This window comes from Oncorhynchus clarkii, chromosome 9 (assembly GCF_045791955.1).
Source record: "Oncorhynchus clarkii lewisi isolate Uvic-CL-2024 chromosome 9, UVic_Ocla_1.0, whole genome shotgun sequence".
In the NCBI taxonomy this organism is placed as follows: domain Eukaryota; kingdom Metazoa; phylum Chordata; class Actinopteri; order Salmoniformes; family Salmonidae; genus Oncorhynchus; species Oncorhynchus clarkii.
In genome coordinates this window covers 13,465,816-13,486,172 of record NC_092155.1, presented here as the reverse complement: position 1 = coordinate 13,486,172, position 20,357 = coordinate 13,465,816, and the positions used below count along the sequence as shown (strand labels likewise).

The window sequence follows — 20,357 nt, the reverse complement described above, 5'->3', positions numbered from 1 at the left end:
GCATGCCTCAGTGTTGCTTGCCTTGAAGCGAGCATAGAGGTGATTTAGCTCATCTGGTAGGCTCGTGTCACTGGGCAGCTCGCAGCTGTGCTTCCCTTTGTAGTCCATAATAGTTTGCAAGCCCGGCCACATAAGACGAGAGCCGGTGTTGGAGCCGGTGTAGTATGATTCAATCTTAGCCCTGTATTGACACTTTGCCTGTTTGATGGTTCGTCTGAGGGCATAGCAGGATTTCTTGTAAGCTTCCGGGTTAGTCCCGCACCTTGAAAGCGGCAGCTCTACCCTTTAGCTCAGTGTGAATATTGCCTGTAACCCATGGCTTCTGGTTGGGGTATGTACGTACAGTCACTGTGGGGACGACATCCTCAATGCACTTATTGATAAAGCCAGTGACTGATGTGGTGTATCGGAAGAATCCCGGATGTTCCAGTCTGTGATAGCAAAAGAGTCCTGTAGTGTAGCATCTGCTTCATCTGACCACTCTTTCATAGACCGAGTAACTGGTGCTTCCTGCTTGAATTTTTGCTTATAAGCAGGAATCAGGAGGATAGAGTTGTGGTCGGATTTACCAAATGGAGGAAGAGGGAGAGCTTTGTACATCTGTGTGTGGAGTACAGGTGATATAGATTTTTTTCCCCCTCTGGTTGCACATTTAACATGTTGATAGAAATTTGGTAGAACTGATTTAAGTTCCCTGCATTAAAGATTCCGGCCACTAGGAGCGCCGCCTCTGGGTGAGTGGTTTCCTGTTTGCTTATTTCCTTATACAGCTGGCTGAGTGCTGTCTTAGTGCCAGCATCTGTCTGTGGTGGTAAATAAACAGCCACGAAAAGTATAGCTGAGAACTCTCTAGGCAAGTAGTGTGGCCTGCAATTTATCACAATATACTCTACTTCAGGTGAGCAAAATCTAGTGACTTCCTTAGATTTTGTGTTACCAAATATGTACAGCCCGCCCACCCTCGTTTTACCAGAGTGTGCTGTTCTATCTTGTCAGTGCAGCGTATATCCTGCTAGCTGAATATCCATGGCGTCATTCAGCCACAATTCCGTGAAACATAGGATATTACAGTTTTTGATAACCCGTTGGTAGGATATTCGTACCTCGCCTAATTTCTTGTCCAATGATTGCACGTTGGCAAGTAGTATTGACGGTAGGGGCAGCTTTCCCACTCGCCTTCTCCGGGTCCTGACCTCTTTGTCCTCTGTACCTGCCCTGCTTCCTCTTGCAAATTATGGGGATGTAGGCCCTTTGGGGTGTTTGGAGAATGCCTTGTGCGTTCTCTTTGTTGTAGAAAAGATCTTTGTCTAATCCGAGGTGAGTGATCGCTGTCCTGATATCCAGAAGCTCTTTTTTTCCGTAAGACACGGTTGCAGAAACATTATGTACAAAATAAGTTACAAATAATGTGAAAAAACTCCACATAATAGCACAATTGGTTGGGCGCCCGTAAAACTGCTGCCATTTCTTTTGCCGCCATTTTATTCCTGTCACCATCGTTACATGCACATTTGCGTCGTCGCTCACCTGAACACCATCTCTTCCTATATATCACGCTCTTTGGTTCCTTCCCCAGGCGTAATTTTTTCTGTTCCAGTGTCATGTCTGTGCGTTGTTCGTGGTTTCTTGTCTTGTATTACATTACGTTTATTTATTAAAACACTCCCTGAACTTTTCTTTCCGACTCTCAGCACACACGTTAGTCTTTTGTCTTCTGGACTGACAGAAGATAAAAACATATTTGATGAAATGTTAATACAATCAAGGAAATGTTAATACCTTACTTATGATAACAGTTTCCGTCAGAGTCTATCCATGGAGGTATCTTCTGGAAAGGGGAGTTTTGTTTAGAGACCCGATGCACTTTCTGAACATTAACACGCATTGTTTACAGTACGGTTTTGGAAACATAAAGAAACCATCTTTCATATCCGTGAGAAATTATTTTCAAGAAACAGAAGGTTAAATTAGTACATACAGTGGGGCAAAAAAGTATTTAGTCAGCCACCAAATGTGCACGTTCTCCCACTTAAAAAGATGAGAGAGGCCTGTAATTTTCATCATAGATACACTTCAACTATGACAGACAAAATGAGAAAAAAAATCCAGAAAATCACATTGTAGAATTTATGAATTTATTTGCATATTATGGTGTGTTGGAGTCAACAGAAATACGAAATTACAACATAAATATTCCCTTACCTTTGATGATCTTTCATCAGAATGTAGTGCAAGGAGTCCTAGTTCCCTCAATAAATCGTTGTTTTGTTCCATAATGTCCAATACTAGTGTCCAAGTAGCTGCATTTGCTATCATGTTCAGCTCACGTGCCCAAAAACTGACTGCTGGTCCAAGATAACTCGCACGAAAACTTCCAAAAGATATATTCCAGGTCGAATAAACTGGTCAAACTAAGTGCAGAATCAATCTTCAGGATGTTATTATCATATATATCCAATAACGTTCCAACCGGATCATACGTTTTCATCTGGAGCCAAATGGAACAGCCGTAGCACCAACAGAGAAATGCGCCACAGCAAAATGGCATTCTGTCGGGACACTGACTATTTTCCCTCCCATTAGGTCAAAGTTCACAGCAAATGCTCCATTACACTTTCTACTGAATGAGGACATCTAGTGGAAGGCGTAGGAAGTACTTCCAGATCCATATCTTGTTGGGAAAGGAGGGGGCGATGACGTCAAAGTTGCCCCAACTTTCAGAATTTCACTTCTTGTTTGGAAGATTGCCTGCCCCATGAGTTCTGTTATACAGACATAATTCAAACAGTTTTAGAAACTTCAGAGTGTTTTCTATCCAATAGTAATAATAATATGCATATATTAGCAATCTAGGACAGAGTTTGATGCAGTTCACTATGCGCACGCAATTCCTCCAAAGTGAAAATACTGCCGCCTATCCTCAACAGGTTATAACTACTTCGGGAACTGATGGACCCTAACGTTAATGCACTCAAACCTGGTAAGCCAAACCTCAAAATTAATGTTAGTTTAGCAACATTTAGGGCTACTTGCTATTAATTTTTGGTATAAATCATACCTTATGTCTATCTAGTTAGTCATCTAAAATGAATTGTGCCATGTTCCAACAAAGTGTTAGGCTATATATTTTTGACATGTTGTAGAACTAGCCAGACTAACTCGCTTGCCTAACTTTTCTAAGCACCACATGCATTTGCTTTGCAGAGTCTGTGGTTGTCACGACTTCCGCCGAAGTCGGCTCCTCTCCTTGTTCGGGCGGCGTTCGGTGATCGATGTCACTGGCTTTTTTTTGTTTTGTCTTGTTCCATACACACCTGGTTTTCATTCCCTAATCACACTGCATGTATTTATGTTATGTGGGTATTCTTACGCACCATACTTTTTGTCTGTTCCGTGTTTGGGTACATATATGTACTTTTGTGCTTTCGTTGGACCGGAATAAAAAGTGTGCCTGTTCACTACACTCTGCTCTCCTGCACCTGACTTCGTCTCCAGTACACACCCTTAACAGTGGTGTTATGTTTACAAATCACACTTCATGATTTCATAGGTCAATTTCAGCCCATGTAATGTATTAAGCTAGCTAGCGTCAGCATTTATATTTAGCCTCAGCCAAAGTGGTGCTTGAAAGTCAAGTGGGGCTAATGACTGTTTAGTCTAAATTACACTATAGTGGACCTGAAATAAAATGACATTGCTAAAGTAGGAAAATAATAAGTTGGAAAATGAATGCTAACATTAGCTAGCTAAAGTTATACTGCATCTACAGACAATCTGGCTACATCACAATGACAAAATATTTTCATATAAATTATTTGCCTCCTTTTGAAATATCTGCGTTGAATAGTACGTTCAGTCTTCAAAATAACATTTCTTGTGACAAAACACGCAACCAAAGAGTAGCAAGTGTTGACGTATGAAGAGGTCATCTCTGTAGTAATGTAGAGTGGATTCCATTTTATACCAGAGTCACATCCCCATGTTGGATTTGCAAGTTGCCCTCGAGAACCCCAGACATATGAAACTTATCTTCTAATAAGTTATATCCAGTCTATCCGATCACATGAGTCTTTCCATAACCTTCATCCAACTTCCCTTTTGGCTGACCAACATATTATTTAGCAGATAAATGCTGTCAGTCTCCTTTTGAAAGCATGGTATTAGTGAGATTTTTTTTCATCCCTTTCCGAAATGTATTGTTGTGGGGTGACTGTCTGGGCAACCTTCTAATTGGGTGACTGTAGTCTAATCAGGTGCTCTGGGGTCTTGGGAGAGCCTTGCCACTTTGATATGGCCATTTAGAGCTGTCTGAATGAACAATTCTTACATATTTTACCTTTAAAGTGGCCCTCCAGTCTCCTTTCACCTAATTTGACACCTTATTTACTTAATAAAAAGGCACATCTCAATAGGTGATCCAGGTAAGTCATGACATCACAAGTGGGGGGGGCTTTCCTCTTTTGTTCTCCAACGCTCCTCTATTGTTCCTCAAACAAGGGGGAGGCCGATGACATCACAGATTCCCATCAGACCAACTCCTTGAAGTTTATAGTTGCGTCTCAAAAACACTATTTATTTGTTTTGTTCAAAACGTATTTGTTTACCTGTGTCTTTAGTGTGTGTACTTTTCTGTATTTATACTTGGGATATTGCTTTTCAACAATTAAAAAGAAGCTTTAACTTAGAAAGTAGGTACCGATTTTATGCAGACAAATGTACTTAGGCTTACGTGGAATTTTCTTGACAGAGTGGACGAGGGTTTTCTTCGATATTGCTAACCGTTTCCACAAAATAAATCAGATTTAAGAAGCTAGCGGTTAGTTTACTCAACCACTAGCTAACTCATCTAGTCTAGCGAGTTCGAACCTTGCACTTCCAAACTCTCTGCAAAGAAAAACTGCAAATGTGGTCCTAATGTTTGGTAAATGTGTAGCTTAGCATCTGAAAATCCAATAGAGAAGTTGACAGAACGGGCAAAATCAATGTTGGAGAGTGTGTTCAAAGTCTTCCCTCTGTCTTCTAGCAAGTAGGCTGCTAATCAATCCTTCCCCTACTAGCCTCATCCCTCCCACTCTTCCCCACTCACTATCCCTGACTAGTCCATCACTGCTGCCTACATCCCCTCTCTCTCCTTCAACAGTAGCCACACAGAATGTGTATGTGAGCCATGCAAACTCCCATGCCAATTCTTTATTGGTGAGAGATTATATGTTCTGAAGGAACATGTGGCAGTTGAAAGAGCCACCTTGCTGTCCTATAAATGCCCATTTAAAAAATGTTTATCTTGTAATCCAATAGAATAAAATTAAGTAGATTCTTTCAAAGCTCTGGTGCTTAGGCAATCGTTGTTCAAATATATATATACTGTATAATCAAGGAAAAATGTATAAACAATGCATACATAAAAATGTTATTAAATTGACATAATTAGTCTTGAAACTGAACCCACGCAAAGGTAACAGAAGTTGCACAAGCAATCGGTCTCCTGTCTCTTCCTCCTACCCCATCTGTTCACCAGCAGTACAATATTCCTGCAGAAAACAAAAGCTCCATTCATACCCGCTCCTCTCGGCTGCTGGCGGAGGAGAATGAACCTCGAGGGGGATCCGGGGGAACACAAGCCATGCAAGAGAACAGAGACTTTCGGGGCCCCTGTGACTGAGAGAAAGACAGAGTGGTCGCTTGATCAGTCTGAGGTTTCACACATTTTTTAAAGAGCTCATCTAGTGTTTACTTGCTGGATTTCCTTTCAGATTAAACTAATTTCATCCCAAACTCTTCCTCTCTACTAATTGTATAGCAAACAGAAGCTTAGCCAACAGGTCTAAAACACGTACACAGTAGAGACACTTCTTTTTCAGAACTTGTCTGAAAAGTGGACCGCACTTGTGAATCAGGGGCCTCCCTAGCCTAGCTAGACAGGAACTTTTCACATGTTATGTTACTCATACTCTTCACCCCAGCCACCTCCCTCTGCAATTCTGGTTCCACTGCTCCACATTCTCTCTCTCCCACCTTTCTCTTTCGCTCTCTGTCTTCTCTCTCACATGTACACTAGTGATGTGCGGGTCAGCTGTTTGCTCACTAGCACAATTTGCTAATAAACACATCTTTATTTAACTAGGCAAGCCATTTAAGAACACATTCTTATTTACAATGACGGCCTACCAAAAGGCCTCTTACTGGGATGAAATATACACACACACACACACACACACACACACACACACACAGTGGGGCAAAAAAGTATTGTCAGCCAACAATTGTGCAAGTTCTCCCACTTAAAAAGATGAGAGGCCTGTAATTTTCATCATAGGTACACTTCAACTATGACAGACAAATTGAGAAGAAAAAACTCCTGAAAATCACATTGTTGGAGTTTTTATGAATTTATTTGCAAATTATGGTGGAAAATAAGTTCAAGGTCAATAACAAAAGTGTATCTCAATACTTTGTTATATACACTTTGTTGGCAATGACAGAGGTCAAATGTTTTCTGTAAGTCTTCACAAGGTTTTCACACACTGTTGCTGGTATTTTGGCCCATTCCTCCATGCAGATCTCCTCTAGAGCAGTAATGTTTTGGGGCTGTTGCTGGGCAACACGGACTTTCAACTCCCTCCAAAGATGTTCTATGGGGTTGAGATCTGGAGACTGGCTAGGCCACTCCAGGACCTTGAAATGCTTCTTACGAAGCCACTCCTTCGTTGCCATGGGCGTTGTGTATGGGATCATTGGCATGCTGAAAGACCCAGCCACGTTTCTTCTTCAATGCCCTTGCTGATGGAAGGAGGTTTTCACTCAAAATCTCACGATACATGGCCCCATTCATTCTTTCCTTTACACGGATCAGTCGTCCTGGTCCCATTGCAGAAAAACAGCCCCAAAGCATGATGTTTCCACCCCCGTGCTTCACAGTAGGTATGGTGTTTGGATGCAAATCAGCATTCTTTGTCCTCCAAACACAATGAGTTGAGTTTTTACCAAAAAGTTATATTTTGGTTTCATCTGACCATATGACATTCTCCCAATCTTCTTCTGGATCATCCAAATGCTCTCTAGCAAACTTCAGATGGGCCTGCACATGTCCTGGCTTAAGCAGGGGGACACGTCTGGCACTGCAGGATTTGAGTCCCTGGCGGTGTAGTGTTTTACTGATGGTAGGCTTTGTTACTTTGGTCCCAGCTCTCTGCAGGTCATTCACTAGGTCCCCCCGTGTGGATCTGGGATTTTTGCTCATCGTTCTTGTGATCATTTTGACCCCACGGGGTGAGATCTTGCGTGGAGCCCCAGATCAAGGGAGATTATCAGTGGTCTTGTATGTCTGCCATTTCTTAATAATTGCTCCCACAGTTGATTTCTTCAAACCAAGCTGCTTACCTATTGCAGATTCGGTCTTCCCAGCCTGGTGCAGGTCTACAATTTTGTTTCTGGTTTTGACAGCTCTTTGGTCTTGGCCATAGTGGAGTTTGGAGTGTGACTGTTTGAGGTTGTGGACAGGTGTCTTTTATACTGATAACAAGTTCAACAGGTGCCATTAATACAGGTAACGAGTGGAGGACAGCGGAGCCTCTTAAAGAAGAAGTTACAGGTCTGTGAGAGCCAGAAATCTTGCTTGTTTGTAGGTGACCAAATACTTATTTTCCACCATAATTTGCAAATAAATTCATTAAAAATCCTACAATGTGATTATCTGGATTTTTTTTCTCATTTTGTCTATCATAGTTGAAGTGTACCTATGATGAAAATTACAGTCCTCTCTCATCTTTTTAAGTGGAAGAACTTGCACAATTGGTGGCTGACTAAATACTTTTTTGCCCCACTGTATATAGGACAAAACACACATCACAACATAAGATAACAACATAGCAACACATGACAACACAACATGGTAGCAGCACAAAACATGGTGCAAACGTTACTGGGCACAGACAACAGCACAAAGGGCAAGAAGGTAGAGACAACAATACATCACGTAAAGCAGTCACAACTGTCAGTAAGAGTGTCCATGATTGAGTCTTTGAATGAAGAGATTGAGATTAAACTGTCCAGTTTGAGTGTTTGTTGCAGCTCGTTCCAGTCGCTATCTGCAGCCAGGCAGCCCAGGGATGTGTGTCCTTTAGGGACCAGTACGTGACTGGCAGAATGGGTGTTGTATGTGGAGAATGAGGGCTGCAGTAGGTATCTCAGATAGGGGGAGTGAGGCCTAAGATGGTTTTATAAATAAGCATCAAACAGTGGGTCTTGCGACGGGTGTACAGAGATGACCAGTTTACAGAGAAGTATAGAGTGCAGTGATGTGTCCTATACGGAGCATTGGTGGCAAATCTGATGGCCGAATGGAAAAGACCCTCTAGCCGCTCGAGAGCACCCTTACCTGCCAATCTATAAATTATGTCTCCGTAATCTAGTATGGGTATGATGGTCATCTGAATCAGGGTTAGTTTGGCAGCTGGGGTGAAACAGGAGCGATTACGATCGAGGAAACCAGGTCTAGATTTAACTTTAGCCTGCAGCTTTGATATGTAATGGGAGAAGGACAGCGTACCGTCTAGCCATACTCCCAAGTACTTGTATGAGGTGACTACCTCAAGCTCTAAACCCTCAGAGGTAGTAATCACACCGGTGGGGAGAGGGCCATTCTTCCCACCAAACCACATGACCTTTGTTTTGGACGTGTTCAGTACAAGGTTAAGAGTAGAGGAAGCTTGTTGGACACTAACAAAGCTTTGTTGTAGAGCATTTAACACAAAATCCAGGGAGTGGCCAGCTGAGTATAAGACTGTATCATCCGCATATAAATGGATGAGAGAGCTTCCTACTGCCTGAGTTATGTTCTTGATGTAAATTGAGAAGAGCGTGGGGCCTAGGATCGAGCCTTGGAATACTCCCTTGGTGACAGGCAGTGGTTGAGGCAGCAGATGTTTTGACTTCATAAACTGCACTCAGAGGTAGTTAGCAAACCAGGCCAAAGACACCTCAGAGACAGACACCAATGCTCCTTAGTCAGCCCACAAGAATGGAATGGCCTACCGTATCAAATGCTTCGGCCAAATCAATATAAATATCAGCACAACATTGCTTAGAATCATGGGCAATGGTGTTATCATTGAGGACCTTTAAGGTTGTAGTGTCACATCCATAACCTGAGCGGAAACCAGATTGCATACCAGAGAGAATACTATAGACATCAAGAAAGCCAGTCAGTTGATTATTGACAAGTTTTTCCAACACTTTTGATAAACAGGGCAAAATAGAAATTGGCCTGTAACAGTTAGGATCAGCTTGATCTCCCCCTTTGTTAAATAAAGGACGAACCGTGGCTGCCTTCCAAGCAATGGGAACCTCCCCAGAGAGGAGAAACAGGTTAAAAAGGTCAGCAATAGGCTTTGCTATGATAGGGGCAGGAACCTTAAAGAAGAAAGGATCTCAACCATCTGACCCAGATGTTTTTTTGGGGTCAAGTTTCAGGAGCTCTTTTAGCACCTTGGACTCAGTGACCGCTAGCAGGGAGAAACTTCGTAGCGGGGCAAGGGAAAAAGAGGGAGGAGCATCGGGGCTAGTCATATTAGAAGGGGTGAGATATGAGGAAATGTTGGACGGGCAAGCAGGCATGGCTGAGTCAAATAGGAATCCTGACTTAATGAAGTGGTGATTAAAAAGCTCAACCATATGCTTCTTGTCAGTAACAACCACATCAACATTAAGGGACATGGGCAGCTGTGAAGAGGAGGGTTTATTCTTCAGGTATTTAACTGTTTCCAGAACTTCTTGAGGTTAGACACACAGAGCGAGAACTTCTCCTTAAAGTAACTAACTTTGGCCTTCGGGCTAGCCTGAGTGCATTTATTTCTCATTTGCCTGAACGAGAGCCAGTCAGCCTGAGTATGCGTGTACTGAACCCAAATGCAATTCCTGAGGTGGAGTAACTCTGCAAGATCACTGTCGAACCAGGGGCTGAACCTGTTTTTAATTATAATTTTCTTTATGGGGGCGTGTTTGTTAACAATACCACTGAGAATATCAAAAAAGAAGGTCCAAGCGTCTTAGATAGAGGCGATCAAGCTGATTCTATACCATTTTACAGAGGCCAGTTCATGAAGGAAGACTTTCTCATTCAAATTTTCTAGCAAGCATCTATGACAAATCAGGACAGGTAGTTTCACTGAGAAGCCATTACGAACACAGGCTGCAAAACAGTTATCACTAAAGTTATTACAGAAAACACCAGACTAATACCTATCAGGATTATTTGTGAGGATAACATCGAGGAGAGTAGCCTTTTCTGGGTGTTTGGAGTCATATCTTGTGGGATTGGTAATAATCTGAGAAAGATTTAGGGAGTCCCATTGCTTTAGGACTTGGTCAGGTGGTTTAAGCATATCCCAGTTTAGGTCACCTAGCAGGACAAATTCAGACTTAGTGCAAGGGGCCAGGAGAGAGCTTAGGGCAAGTGGGGTACAGGCCGGTGCTGATGGAGGACGATAACACCCAGCAACAGTCAACAAAGAGCTATTTGAAAGTTTAATGCTTAAAACCAGCAAATCAACTTGTTTGGGGACAGACTTGGTGGAGACAACAGAGCACTGAATGTGATCCTTGGGAAAGATTGCCACTTCCCCACCTTTGGAACATCTGTCTTGCCAAAAAAGGTTATAACCAGAAAGATTAACATCAGTATTCAAAACACTCTTCCTTGACCACGTCTTAGTAATGACCAACACATCGGGATTGGAGCTGTGAACCCACACTTTCAATTGATCTATTATTTTAGGTAATAAGCTTCTAGTGTTAATGTGCAGAAAACCCAGGCTTTTACGAGAGCAGAAATCAGTGAAGCAAATATGAGAGCACAAGTCAGAATTGGGGCTAACAACAGTAGATAGGCCAGGGTGTACATGCACATTTCCAGATATCATCAGCAGTAATACAATCAAGGCACGGAGAAGACAAGGAGAGCTCTGCAGTGCTGATTTATGACATATGCATGTGCATTAGATGGCAACAAGATCATATTGTACAGCAATTTCATCAGGTAACATGAATACAAAGCCGGCGAGCTGCAACTGCCCAACTATATGTGATAGATTTTCACTCTGAGGCCCACATCCGACCATAACCCGCAAATTTAGAAAATGCGCTGTACAGTCAGAGATGCGTGATGTTTTTTGTTTTGTTAAGCCTAATTTAGATAGGTCTATGTTTCTGCTTATAATTTCCGACATTTTGGTAGTTTATCTATAAGCCTAATTAGATACAGGCAGGTTCTCTTCTGTCATTACTTGTTGCCCTAGAAGTCTAAATAAACCCTTGCTCGACAGGAAATATGTCGTACATCAGTGGAATTAATCTTTCCAGCTATTTGACATCGGTAAAGCTTTCTCTTTCATCTCTGCCTCTCCTGCAGCAGACATTTAGGGAACGGGGAGAAAATGCAACAACGAAAAAAAACATTCGGGAACAGTTTTCTGTGAAAAATTTCTAAATGACATCAGTAGGACCGGTTTTAAAGGAATTAAAAGCTATGAGAATGACCCAACATGTTTCTGATAAGATTTTGGTTTGTCTTGGATGCATATTTTTTGTGGTTGAAATTCGATCATCTTTTTTGATGCTGATAAAAATAGCACCTCTACAGATGGTCCCTAACAAAGCATTAATTCTCTCAAGATGCTGAAATAAATAAATAACTTTTATCCACTCCTCTTCCCAAGTCACAATTTATATTTGGTGTTTCATTTTACTGCAACAACTGCATGAGTTAATATTATATTAGGCTATTTGAACCCACAGAGAGAAGCACACGATTGAACTTCACTCAACTTCCTAGAGCAGTGGTCACCAACCGGACAATCGCAATCGACTGGTCGATCTCCAAGGCATTCCTAGTCAATCTCCAAGGCATTCCTAGTCGATCGCCAAACATTTCTGTTAAAAACCCAACGATAAAGCCTTGTATTCCTATTTTCTTGGTTTGTCAAGGAACTTGTGAATCCAGTGATAGAAAAAGTACCCAATTATCATACTTGAGTAAAAGTAAAGATACCTTAACTGGAAATACAAATAGCAGATACATTCCATTACAGCTGCGTCATCGTAGGTTTCAACAGCAAGTTTGTCCGGGAAGTTAAACACAGAGTTGGCATCACGCCCACTTGACACATCAAAGTAGCCCAAGAAACGTTCTTGAATAACACCCTGATCATCTACATACCTGACAATATCTGACATCTACAAGCAGACTGGTGGCACCATACGTCCCAGAGCAGGGGGCAATTTTTATCCTCTGGTGCCCGGAGTTTTTCCTCATCTGTTAACCTAACAAGGAAAACTCTGGACCATATAAGGTATGACAGTGATTAATCAGTTGTAAAAAGGTTTTATAAGGGCTATGATGGGACCAGTGTTTCATAATCAAAACTGAAAAAAAACTCCTGGCCCTGGGGTAGATGAAAACCCTTTCAAACTGCAGCAACTGTTTAACTTGCTCTTATTCATTAGATTTAGATTAGGAGGGGGATTTCCTCTACCCAGACACAGAGACAACTGATAGACAATATTACTCACAGGGCTGAGCTTGCTTTATGAATGTTTCCATCATGCAGTTATATGCAACTGTAGGCCTTATAAACCAATTAACTCACATCTGTCATCACTATTATGTTGATTGATTAATTCCAGTCAATAATTTTGGATTGAAAACATTTTGGCAGCCTAGGCAGACCAATTTCAAATATATTACCAAATTTGATCACGTTCACATTTTGTCCTGACACACAAATGGACTATAAATACATAACGTTACTAATTAGTTTACCCTGACAGCTCACATAGGCTACCAATAAGAGTATATGCATACAGCCTACAGTTGATCAGACTGAAAAATGGTCTAGTTTTCATTCCATACAGCATCTCTAATGTTTAGGTGTAGCCTAGGCTGCTGCAACATTTATATCATGAAATTTGTTTGTCTGTAAATAAATACCGGAGGAAAGTGGGGCCTACTTGAGCGCCTAAACCTCTCACTTTATTTTTTTACTGGATGATGCGATGGAAGTTATCAAATCATTCGGAACTGATTTCAACATCCCAGAAAATACCGTTGAAATTTCAATATGCAAGTAAAGCATTGTTACGTGCAATTACCGCTGCAAGCTCATTGTAGTTTCCCTTGTCGGCAAAATTTACCAGCTTGTTGTAAAGGTTTTCTTGTGTTGAAGGAGAGGCGGACCAAAACGCAGCGTGGTTATTATTCATGGTTCTTTAACAAAGAAACTATACATGAATAAACTAACAAAACCAAGAAATGTGAAAAACCAAAACAGCCCCATCTGGTGCAAACACAGAAACAGGAACAACCACCCACAAACCCCAACACCAAACAGGCTACCTAAATATGGTTCCCAATCAGAGACAATGACTAACACCTGCCTCTGATTGAGAACCATATCAGGCCAAACACAGAAACAGACAAACTAGACACACAACATAGAATGCCCACTTAGATCACACCCGGACCAAACAAAACATAGAAACATACAAAGCAAACTATGGTCAGGGAGTGACACTTGTAGTGTCCTCGAAAAGCAAATTCTTGCATGCCCAAAAACGTAGTGGTGTTGACAAGCCGCTTGAGAACATCCCTGTTTCTTCTTTCTCGTTGTGTCGCACAGTTTGAATACGCAGACCTTCGTCATGATCGATGCAGCTTTTTCCCTGAAGCTTGAATCTGATGTGGGCATTTATATGCTGCCTGCGGAACGATTGGTGCTCTTCAGGTCCCTGTACCCACCTTTTGACCAGGTCTCAGACCTTCCAAAAAGCAGGCAAGGCAAGCAATACAGGCGGCTTGATGAAAGGCTCCATGTTAACCAGCTAACGTTATACTTTTGATACCAGTTGGTACTGAAAGCCTGCACCTTTTCATCCTTCTTCATGAAACTGATCTAAGGCAGAGGTCGACCCTCACTTTTAATTCGCACCGTGTACCCAAGAGAATGAAAGGGGTTCTTCAACAAAAAGTCCACAACATTTTCGGCATGTCGGTTATTCTACTGTACCATTCTGGCGGAGAAAACTGAACACTCACACTGGTAGCTAGCTAGCTACTCAAGGCAAATTTAAATAAATTGCACTACCTACACACAAAAATAAAGCTAAAAAAACGAGAAAACAATGTATAATATACTTCCTCCGTCTCCTGTAAATTGATTTGAATAATATTTAAAAAAATGCTCAACTATCACTTTTCACTCTTAATCTCTATCCAACAATGTCACCAAGCTTCTCAACATATAGAACCCCCATAATGAACAATCCCAATACAACTCACTAGGTTCGTTCTCTGATCCTAATTCTATGATTGGATGGACAACATGTCAGTACATACTGCAAAAGTTTTGATTGGTTGGAGGATGTCCTCCGGAAGTGGTCATAATTACCATGTATGCCTATGTAAGGCCTACGAGCCTCCTAGGTTTTGTATTGAAGTCAATGTAGCCAGACACCTACACCATGGTGCTACCCAACAGTGCTGTTGAAGTTACTGTAGATGTTCATTACAAAACAGTGTATTTTAATAAATTATTTGGTGACATATGAATATATTAAATACAGTTTTATCAAAAAATGATAACTTTTTTAATGTTGAACTATTTTTATTTTTATGAAATTTCACTGAGGAGGATGGTCCTCCTCTTCCTCCTATGAGGAGCCTCCACTGGATGAAACCAAGATTGAACTCTTTGGCCTGATTGCCAAGCATCACGTCTGGAGGAAACCTGGCACCGTCCCTACGGTGAAACATGGTGGTGGCAGCATCATGCTGTGGGGATGTTTTTCAGCGGCAGGGAGACCAATTGAGATTGAGGGAAAGATGAACGGAGCAAAGTACAGAGAGATCCTTAATGAAAACCTGCTCCAGAGTGCTCAGGACTTCAGACTGGGGCGAAGGTTCACCTTCCAACAGGACAACGTCCCTAAGCACACAGCCAAGACAACGCAGGAGTGGCTTCAGGGCAAGTCTCTGTGTGTCCTTGAGTGGCCCAGCCAGAGCCCGGACATGAACTCGATCAAACATCTCTGGAGAGACCTGAAAATAGCTGTGCAGCGATGCTCCCCATCCAACCTGGTGGAGCTTGAGAGGATCTGCAGAGAATAATGGGAGAAACTCTCCAAATACAGGTGTGCCAAGCTTGTTGTGTCATACCCAAGAAGACTCGAGGCTGTAATTTCAAAAGGTGCTTCAACAAAGTACTGAGTAAAGGGTCTGAATACTTACGTAAATGTGATATTTCAGTTCATTTTTTTATAAATAGTTTTTGCTTTGTCATTATGGTGTATTGTGTGTAGATTGATGAGGGAAAATAACAATTGAACCTGTAACGTAACAAAATGTGGAAAAAGTCAAGGGTCTGAATACTTTCTGAATGAACTGCAGCTCTCAACCCATCTTGTTTATCATGCCAAGAGTGTGGAAAGCTGTCAACAAGTCAAAGGGTGCCTACTTTGAAGAATCTAAAATATGAATATATTTTGATTTGTTTAAACACTTTTTAGGTTACTACATGATTCCATGTGTTATTTCATAGTTCTGATGTCTTCACTATTATTCAACAATGTAGTAAATGGTCAAAATAAAGAAAAACCCTTGAATGAGTAGGTGTCCAAACTTTTGACTGGTACTATATATATATATATATATATATATATAGTATAGCCAGGGATTCCTAAAAAATAAATTATGCAACAGGGACACCTAGTGGTGAAATCTTTTTGGCTTACGAATGTACACTGCGGACATCACGGATATATTTTATGCGACAAGTGACAACTGTTTCCGGTAAGTATTAAAGATACATGATTTATAGCATATTTAAACTACGAACTGGTATTCGCAGTCGGTAAAAGGTAATTCCTAGTCAGGCCAAATTAAGTTCGGTCAAAAGCTTGCCTGACAGCGGTGGGATTCGAACCCACGCCCCCGAAGAGACTGGAGCCTTAATCCAGCGCCTTAGACCGCTCGGCCACGCTATCCTGTGCTATGTTTCGTGTGCATGGAACTAGAGTACTTTCCTAGACCGATTTTTATATATTGTTTTAAATCCATACAATATAATGGTATTTCTATAATTTGCTATTCATAATTTCAGCATACAAAAGATGGTTCACATTTACTATTGTTTTAATGCCGTTTTATTCAATTCTGAAAAACAAAGATCCAGCACACTTTATTTTAGCTGTTTCAATATGAAACAGACTATCTTCTTGTAATATACAAGGATGAAAACATTTCCAAAGTAAGCAATTCATTGTAATTACAAACATTAGATCTGAATCAATTAATCAAATCTGTTTAATAAATGAATCAATCAATTTATCAGTGTGTGACAAAACAAATTCCACATTCTGTGACCATTTTCTACACATTGAAAACATAAAATGAACACCAGCGAAATATTTGGAAGAAAACACAAAATTGTAAAAACAATGCTTACTTCTGGACAATCTCATAAAAAATATACAAATATTTGTATGTCTAAAATGTGAAGCATTTAAACGAAAAATGAGACCATAGAACCGCTGGCAATGCAGTTAATATAGCAGAACACTACAGACATGTTCCTAGAGGGCTGATGCATCTGTCAATCACACCACAACATATTGGATTCAATTTTACAGGAAGTGAAACTTGTAGATCCACCTAGATCTTTATCTCCTGACTTCTGCACTAAATCCAGGAACAACAGAGTTGAGCGATTCCATGAGATGGAATTAGATCAAAAATAAAGAGTCCCTGAGTTTTTCCTGACCACAGCATGAGGTGACTGGGAAAAACCCCAGGCCTTAGGTGGTCTGCTGCCAATAGGGCATTTTTTCACTCAGATCACAGGGTGAGGAAAAACTCAGGGGTCCTAAAGTGATGAAATGTGTGTGTGTGTCCTCTTTCACCAAGGCCTCCACATAGAGGGGTCTCCCACAGGGCCGAAGAAAGGGGGCAGGGGGGCGGGGTGAGACACCCCTGGCTGGGGGAGGTTGGGTGAGCTAGAAGGAGAGGAGGCAGGCAGCTGCTCCCTCCCATCTCTCCCAGAATGCACCTGCCTGTGGGGGGCATGGAGCGGGGAACATCTTGTGGGCGGGGTCAACGGCGGCGAGGCATGATGCATCTGTAAACGGCGAGGTCGGAATAGACCTACGCCTCCAGAAGGCAGTGAAAGCGGAGACTGGGGAGGGGATCCAGGTCCAGAATTGGGACTAGCACCACTACTACTACTACCACTACCACCACTACCAATTCTACCGTTACAATTACCAATGGCTCTTATCAGAGTCCCATTGACCCCACCAGTGATAGGCCTTGTTGGGGTCCGATTAGGCCCATTGCCACCAGTGTTTCCAGGCCCATTGCCACCAGTGTTTCCAGGCCCAGTCTCTAAGCTGATGTGGGGCAGAGACTTAAGGAGGTGATTGAGGAGCTGGGCCCCTAGAGGCTTGTCCATGTCTGGACAGCCCAGGAGCAGGTTATGGACCTCCTGCATACACTGGATGTATCCACTGCTGTAGCGCTGCCGGGACTGGAACCCGACACTGGGACCAGCAGGGATGCCAGTACCTAAATACAGAAGAACCACAGGGGAGTGGCAGTGAGTCAGGGGTGAGAACAACTCAGTCAGGTTTAGAACGTCCTACAATGCATCAGAGGAGGCTGGTCGGAGGAGCTATAGGAGGAGGGGCTCATTGTAACGACTGGAATGGAATTAATGGAACGGTATAAAACACAACATACATATCAAATGTTATTGGTCACATACACATGGCTAGCAGAGGTTAATGCGACTGTAGCGAAATGCTTGGACACCACATGATTGACTCCGGTCCATCGATCCCATTTCAGCCATTACAAATGAGCATGCTTCCTATAGCTCCTCCCTCCAGCCACCACTGCAATGCATAGTTACAATATTGTTGGGAATGCAGAATATTGATGGTGTTATGCACTAATGTATATGCAGTGAGCTGAGTGAACACATTTATATCTGTCAATTAAATGTATTACTTTATATAACAAATAAAATAAATCAGTTATCAACTGGTGAATGTGATCAGGGTAGTGAAGGTGGTTCTCTCTCATTCCCTGGCTTGCTTTGAATTCCAGTTTGTCAGGAGCTGTCAAACAGGTTTTCTGAATTTACCCAATAGGAGCTCATTGATATGTAGAGTGAAGGACCCCTATCGGGAGACATTAGTCAATGATTGACAACACATGATAATCCCACCCACTATAAGGGTTCCAATCAATTATATGTAATAACCCTAGATTACCAACAGGGGTGCTGTTTAGAATCCACCGCACATCCATTTTGGAGCTATAATTTAAACAAAAATATATAAAAGCATTTTTTTTTTAGACTATCAATTTTTCTGTCCCCACTACAACAAAGAAATGCTTAATTAAATGTATTTATTTATTTAAAAAGGCAAGTCATTTAAGAACAAATTCTTATTTACAATGACGGCCTACTCAGGCCAAATCTGGATGATGCTGGGCTAATTGTGTACCGACCCTATGGGACTCCTAATCACGGCCGGATGTGATACAGCCTGGATTCAAAACAGGTACTATAGTGACACCTCTTGCACTGAGATGCAGTGCTTTAGACCACTGCGCCACTCAAGAGTAACTTTGTCCCCTCTTATATATACACACTGGAGAATTCCAGTATAGACTGCTCCTTCGGAGGAGTACCAATATGGCGGCCGGTGGCTTCAAAGCCTCTCATTGGCAATTACCTAGCATCAGCAATCTAGGGTTTATACATATTATTGGTTCCAATGCTTACATTACCCCATGCAGCACTGGAGTATAATTTACAACCAGCTCTGTATGTTCCATTAGAACTTGGAACAATATTGCATTAAAAGTGGGCTACGGTATTCTGTCGTTGATTAAAGTGACGGTGTGTGTCTGTATGTGTTTACCATGACCCTTTTGTAGACCCTCCATATGTTGGACAGTAACCTCCAGTACATCAGCCTTCTCCAGTTTAGATTGCTAACAGAAGTCAGAGTTAAATAGGGAAGAAGATCATGCAAATGTTCTGAAAGTTTTGTGGTTTATCAAAAATATTCTCATTGTGCGTCTATGCATATGTGTGGGTGTACTCACATCTAGGTTATAGGCGTCCACCATGATCCCCTTCAGCTGCTCAAGGCTGCAGTTGATTCGCTCCCGCCTCTTCTTCTCTATCAGAGGCTTCCGCAGCTGTCAATCAAATCAACACTACAACTAATACCTCTGTTTAAGTATTAATCAATTGAGCTGGGGTAATGTGGGTTTGGTACTTTAAAGCCAATTATCTCAGAATCATCTTTTTTGTAGGTAAAACCTTATGGTCCCAAGCTCTCAATTTTAGTTTTGGAATGAAATATGAGAAATGTTACTCCGTTTGATACTACAATAAAATGATGAGTCTGCAGCTAGACCCTGTTGAAGAGAATTCAACAACCTGCAGCCAAACCTTTTGCAAAGTCTACCAACTGTCTCTGCACATTGCATAAAGGCAATCTTATTAAATGTAGTAGTGGGATATGCATGCATTCATTCATTTGCATCAGGCAATTAAGGATTTTAATGGGGGGGGGATACTTCGAACAATTCCTGCACAACCCTTACCTTGATGTATTACCCAGTTTTACAAAATTCCTCACATCGAAAATATTGCGTTTAGGCCCATACAATTGCAAGCCTACCTTTCGTTCATCTTTGGCGTTAAAATTCTTCTCGGGAGCATTTCCTCCATGTTCCATGTTGGAGGCCGTCATCCTCGCGCTGCAGAGCGCACACCAAACCAGCCGACCAACTGATAGCTCAACTTCACAGTCCACACTATCCGTGTCCTAATCTCCCGTGGGCAGTCTGCACGCAATTAATCAAATGACGCTAGATTTGACTTCTGGCAGTTGAAGGCTATCCACACACAGAACTCCGTTTGTACTGTTTTAATGGCTAGGTAACGAATGGAGAAACACTGAGTGAAATAAATTAGAATAGAAGCAGGAGTAAAAGTACTCTCCCCGTGTGGGTGTTAAGCACCACAGCCTCCCGCCCCCAACACCTCGACCCACCGACATTACCATGACAATGTGTGGGTTCTCTCTTCCCCGAACTTTCCCACAGCCCCGCCGTGGGCACGTTTCATGGCACATGGTCCAATTCTCCCCGCTGTTGTCAAGCGGGAGAATGGGGAAGATAGGAGGGGGGCGCGGGTAAGACCTGCAAAGCGCGGACGGCACTGGAGTTTGAAAAGGTGACGTTTTGGATGGATTGATGGATGGTGCCAGCTAGAAAACTGGGCACA

At 42.0% G+C, this 20,357-nt stretch overlaps 1 protein-coding gene and 1 non-coding gene across 2 annotated transcripts; both read right to left on the bottom strand.

Moving 5' to 3' along the window:
* Positions 1 to 15,953: 15,953 nt before the first annotated feature.
* On the bottom strand, positions 15,954 to 16,035 carry trnal-aag (transfer RNA leucine (anticodon AAG)). The gene has a single exon. It is a non-coding gene; the product is annotated as a tRNA-Leu (tRNA).
* Positions 16,036 to 16,178: 143 nt separating this feature from the next.
* LOC139417096 (transcription cofactor HES-6-like) lies at positions 16,179 to 19,936 on the bottom strand. The gene is made up of 4 exons (XM_071166344.1): positions 19,750 to 19,936; positions 19,166 to 19,261; positions 18,979 to 19,051; positions 16,179 to 17,611 (listed from the first exon to the last, which is right to left on the bottom strand). Exons 1-4 carry the CDS (start codon positions 19,819 to 19,821, stop codon positions 16,947 to 16,949), a joined length of 906 nt encoding a protein of 301 aa, XP_071022445.1. The 5' UTR covers positions 19,822 to 19,936; the 3' UTR covers positions 16,179 to 16,946.
* Positions 19,937 to 20,357: the final 421 nt, after the last annotated feature.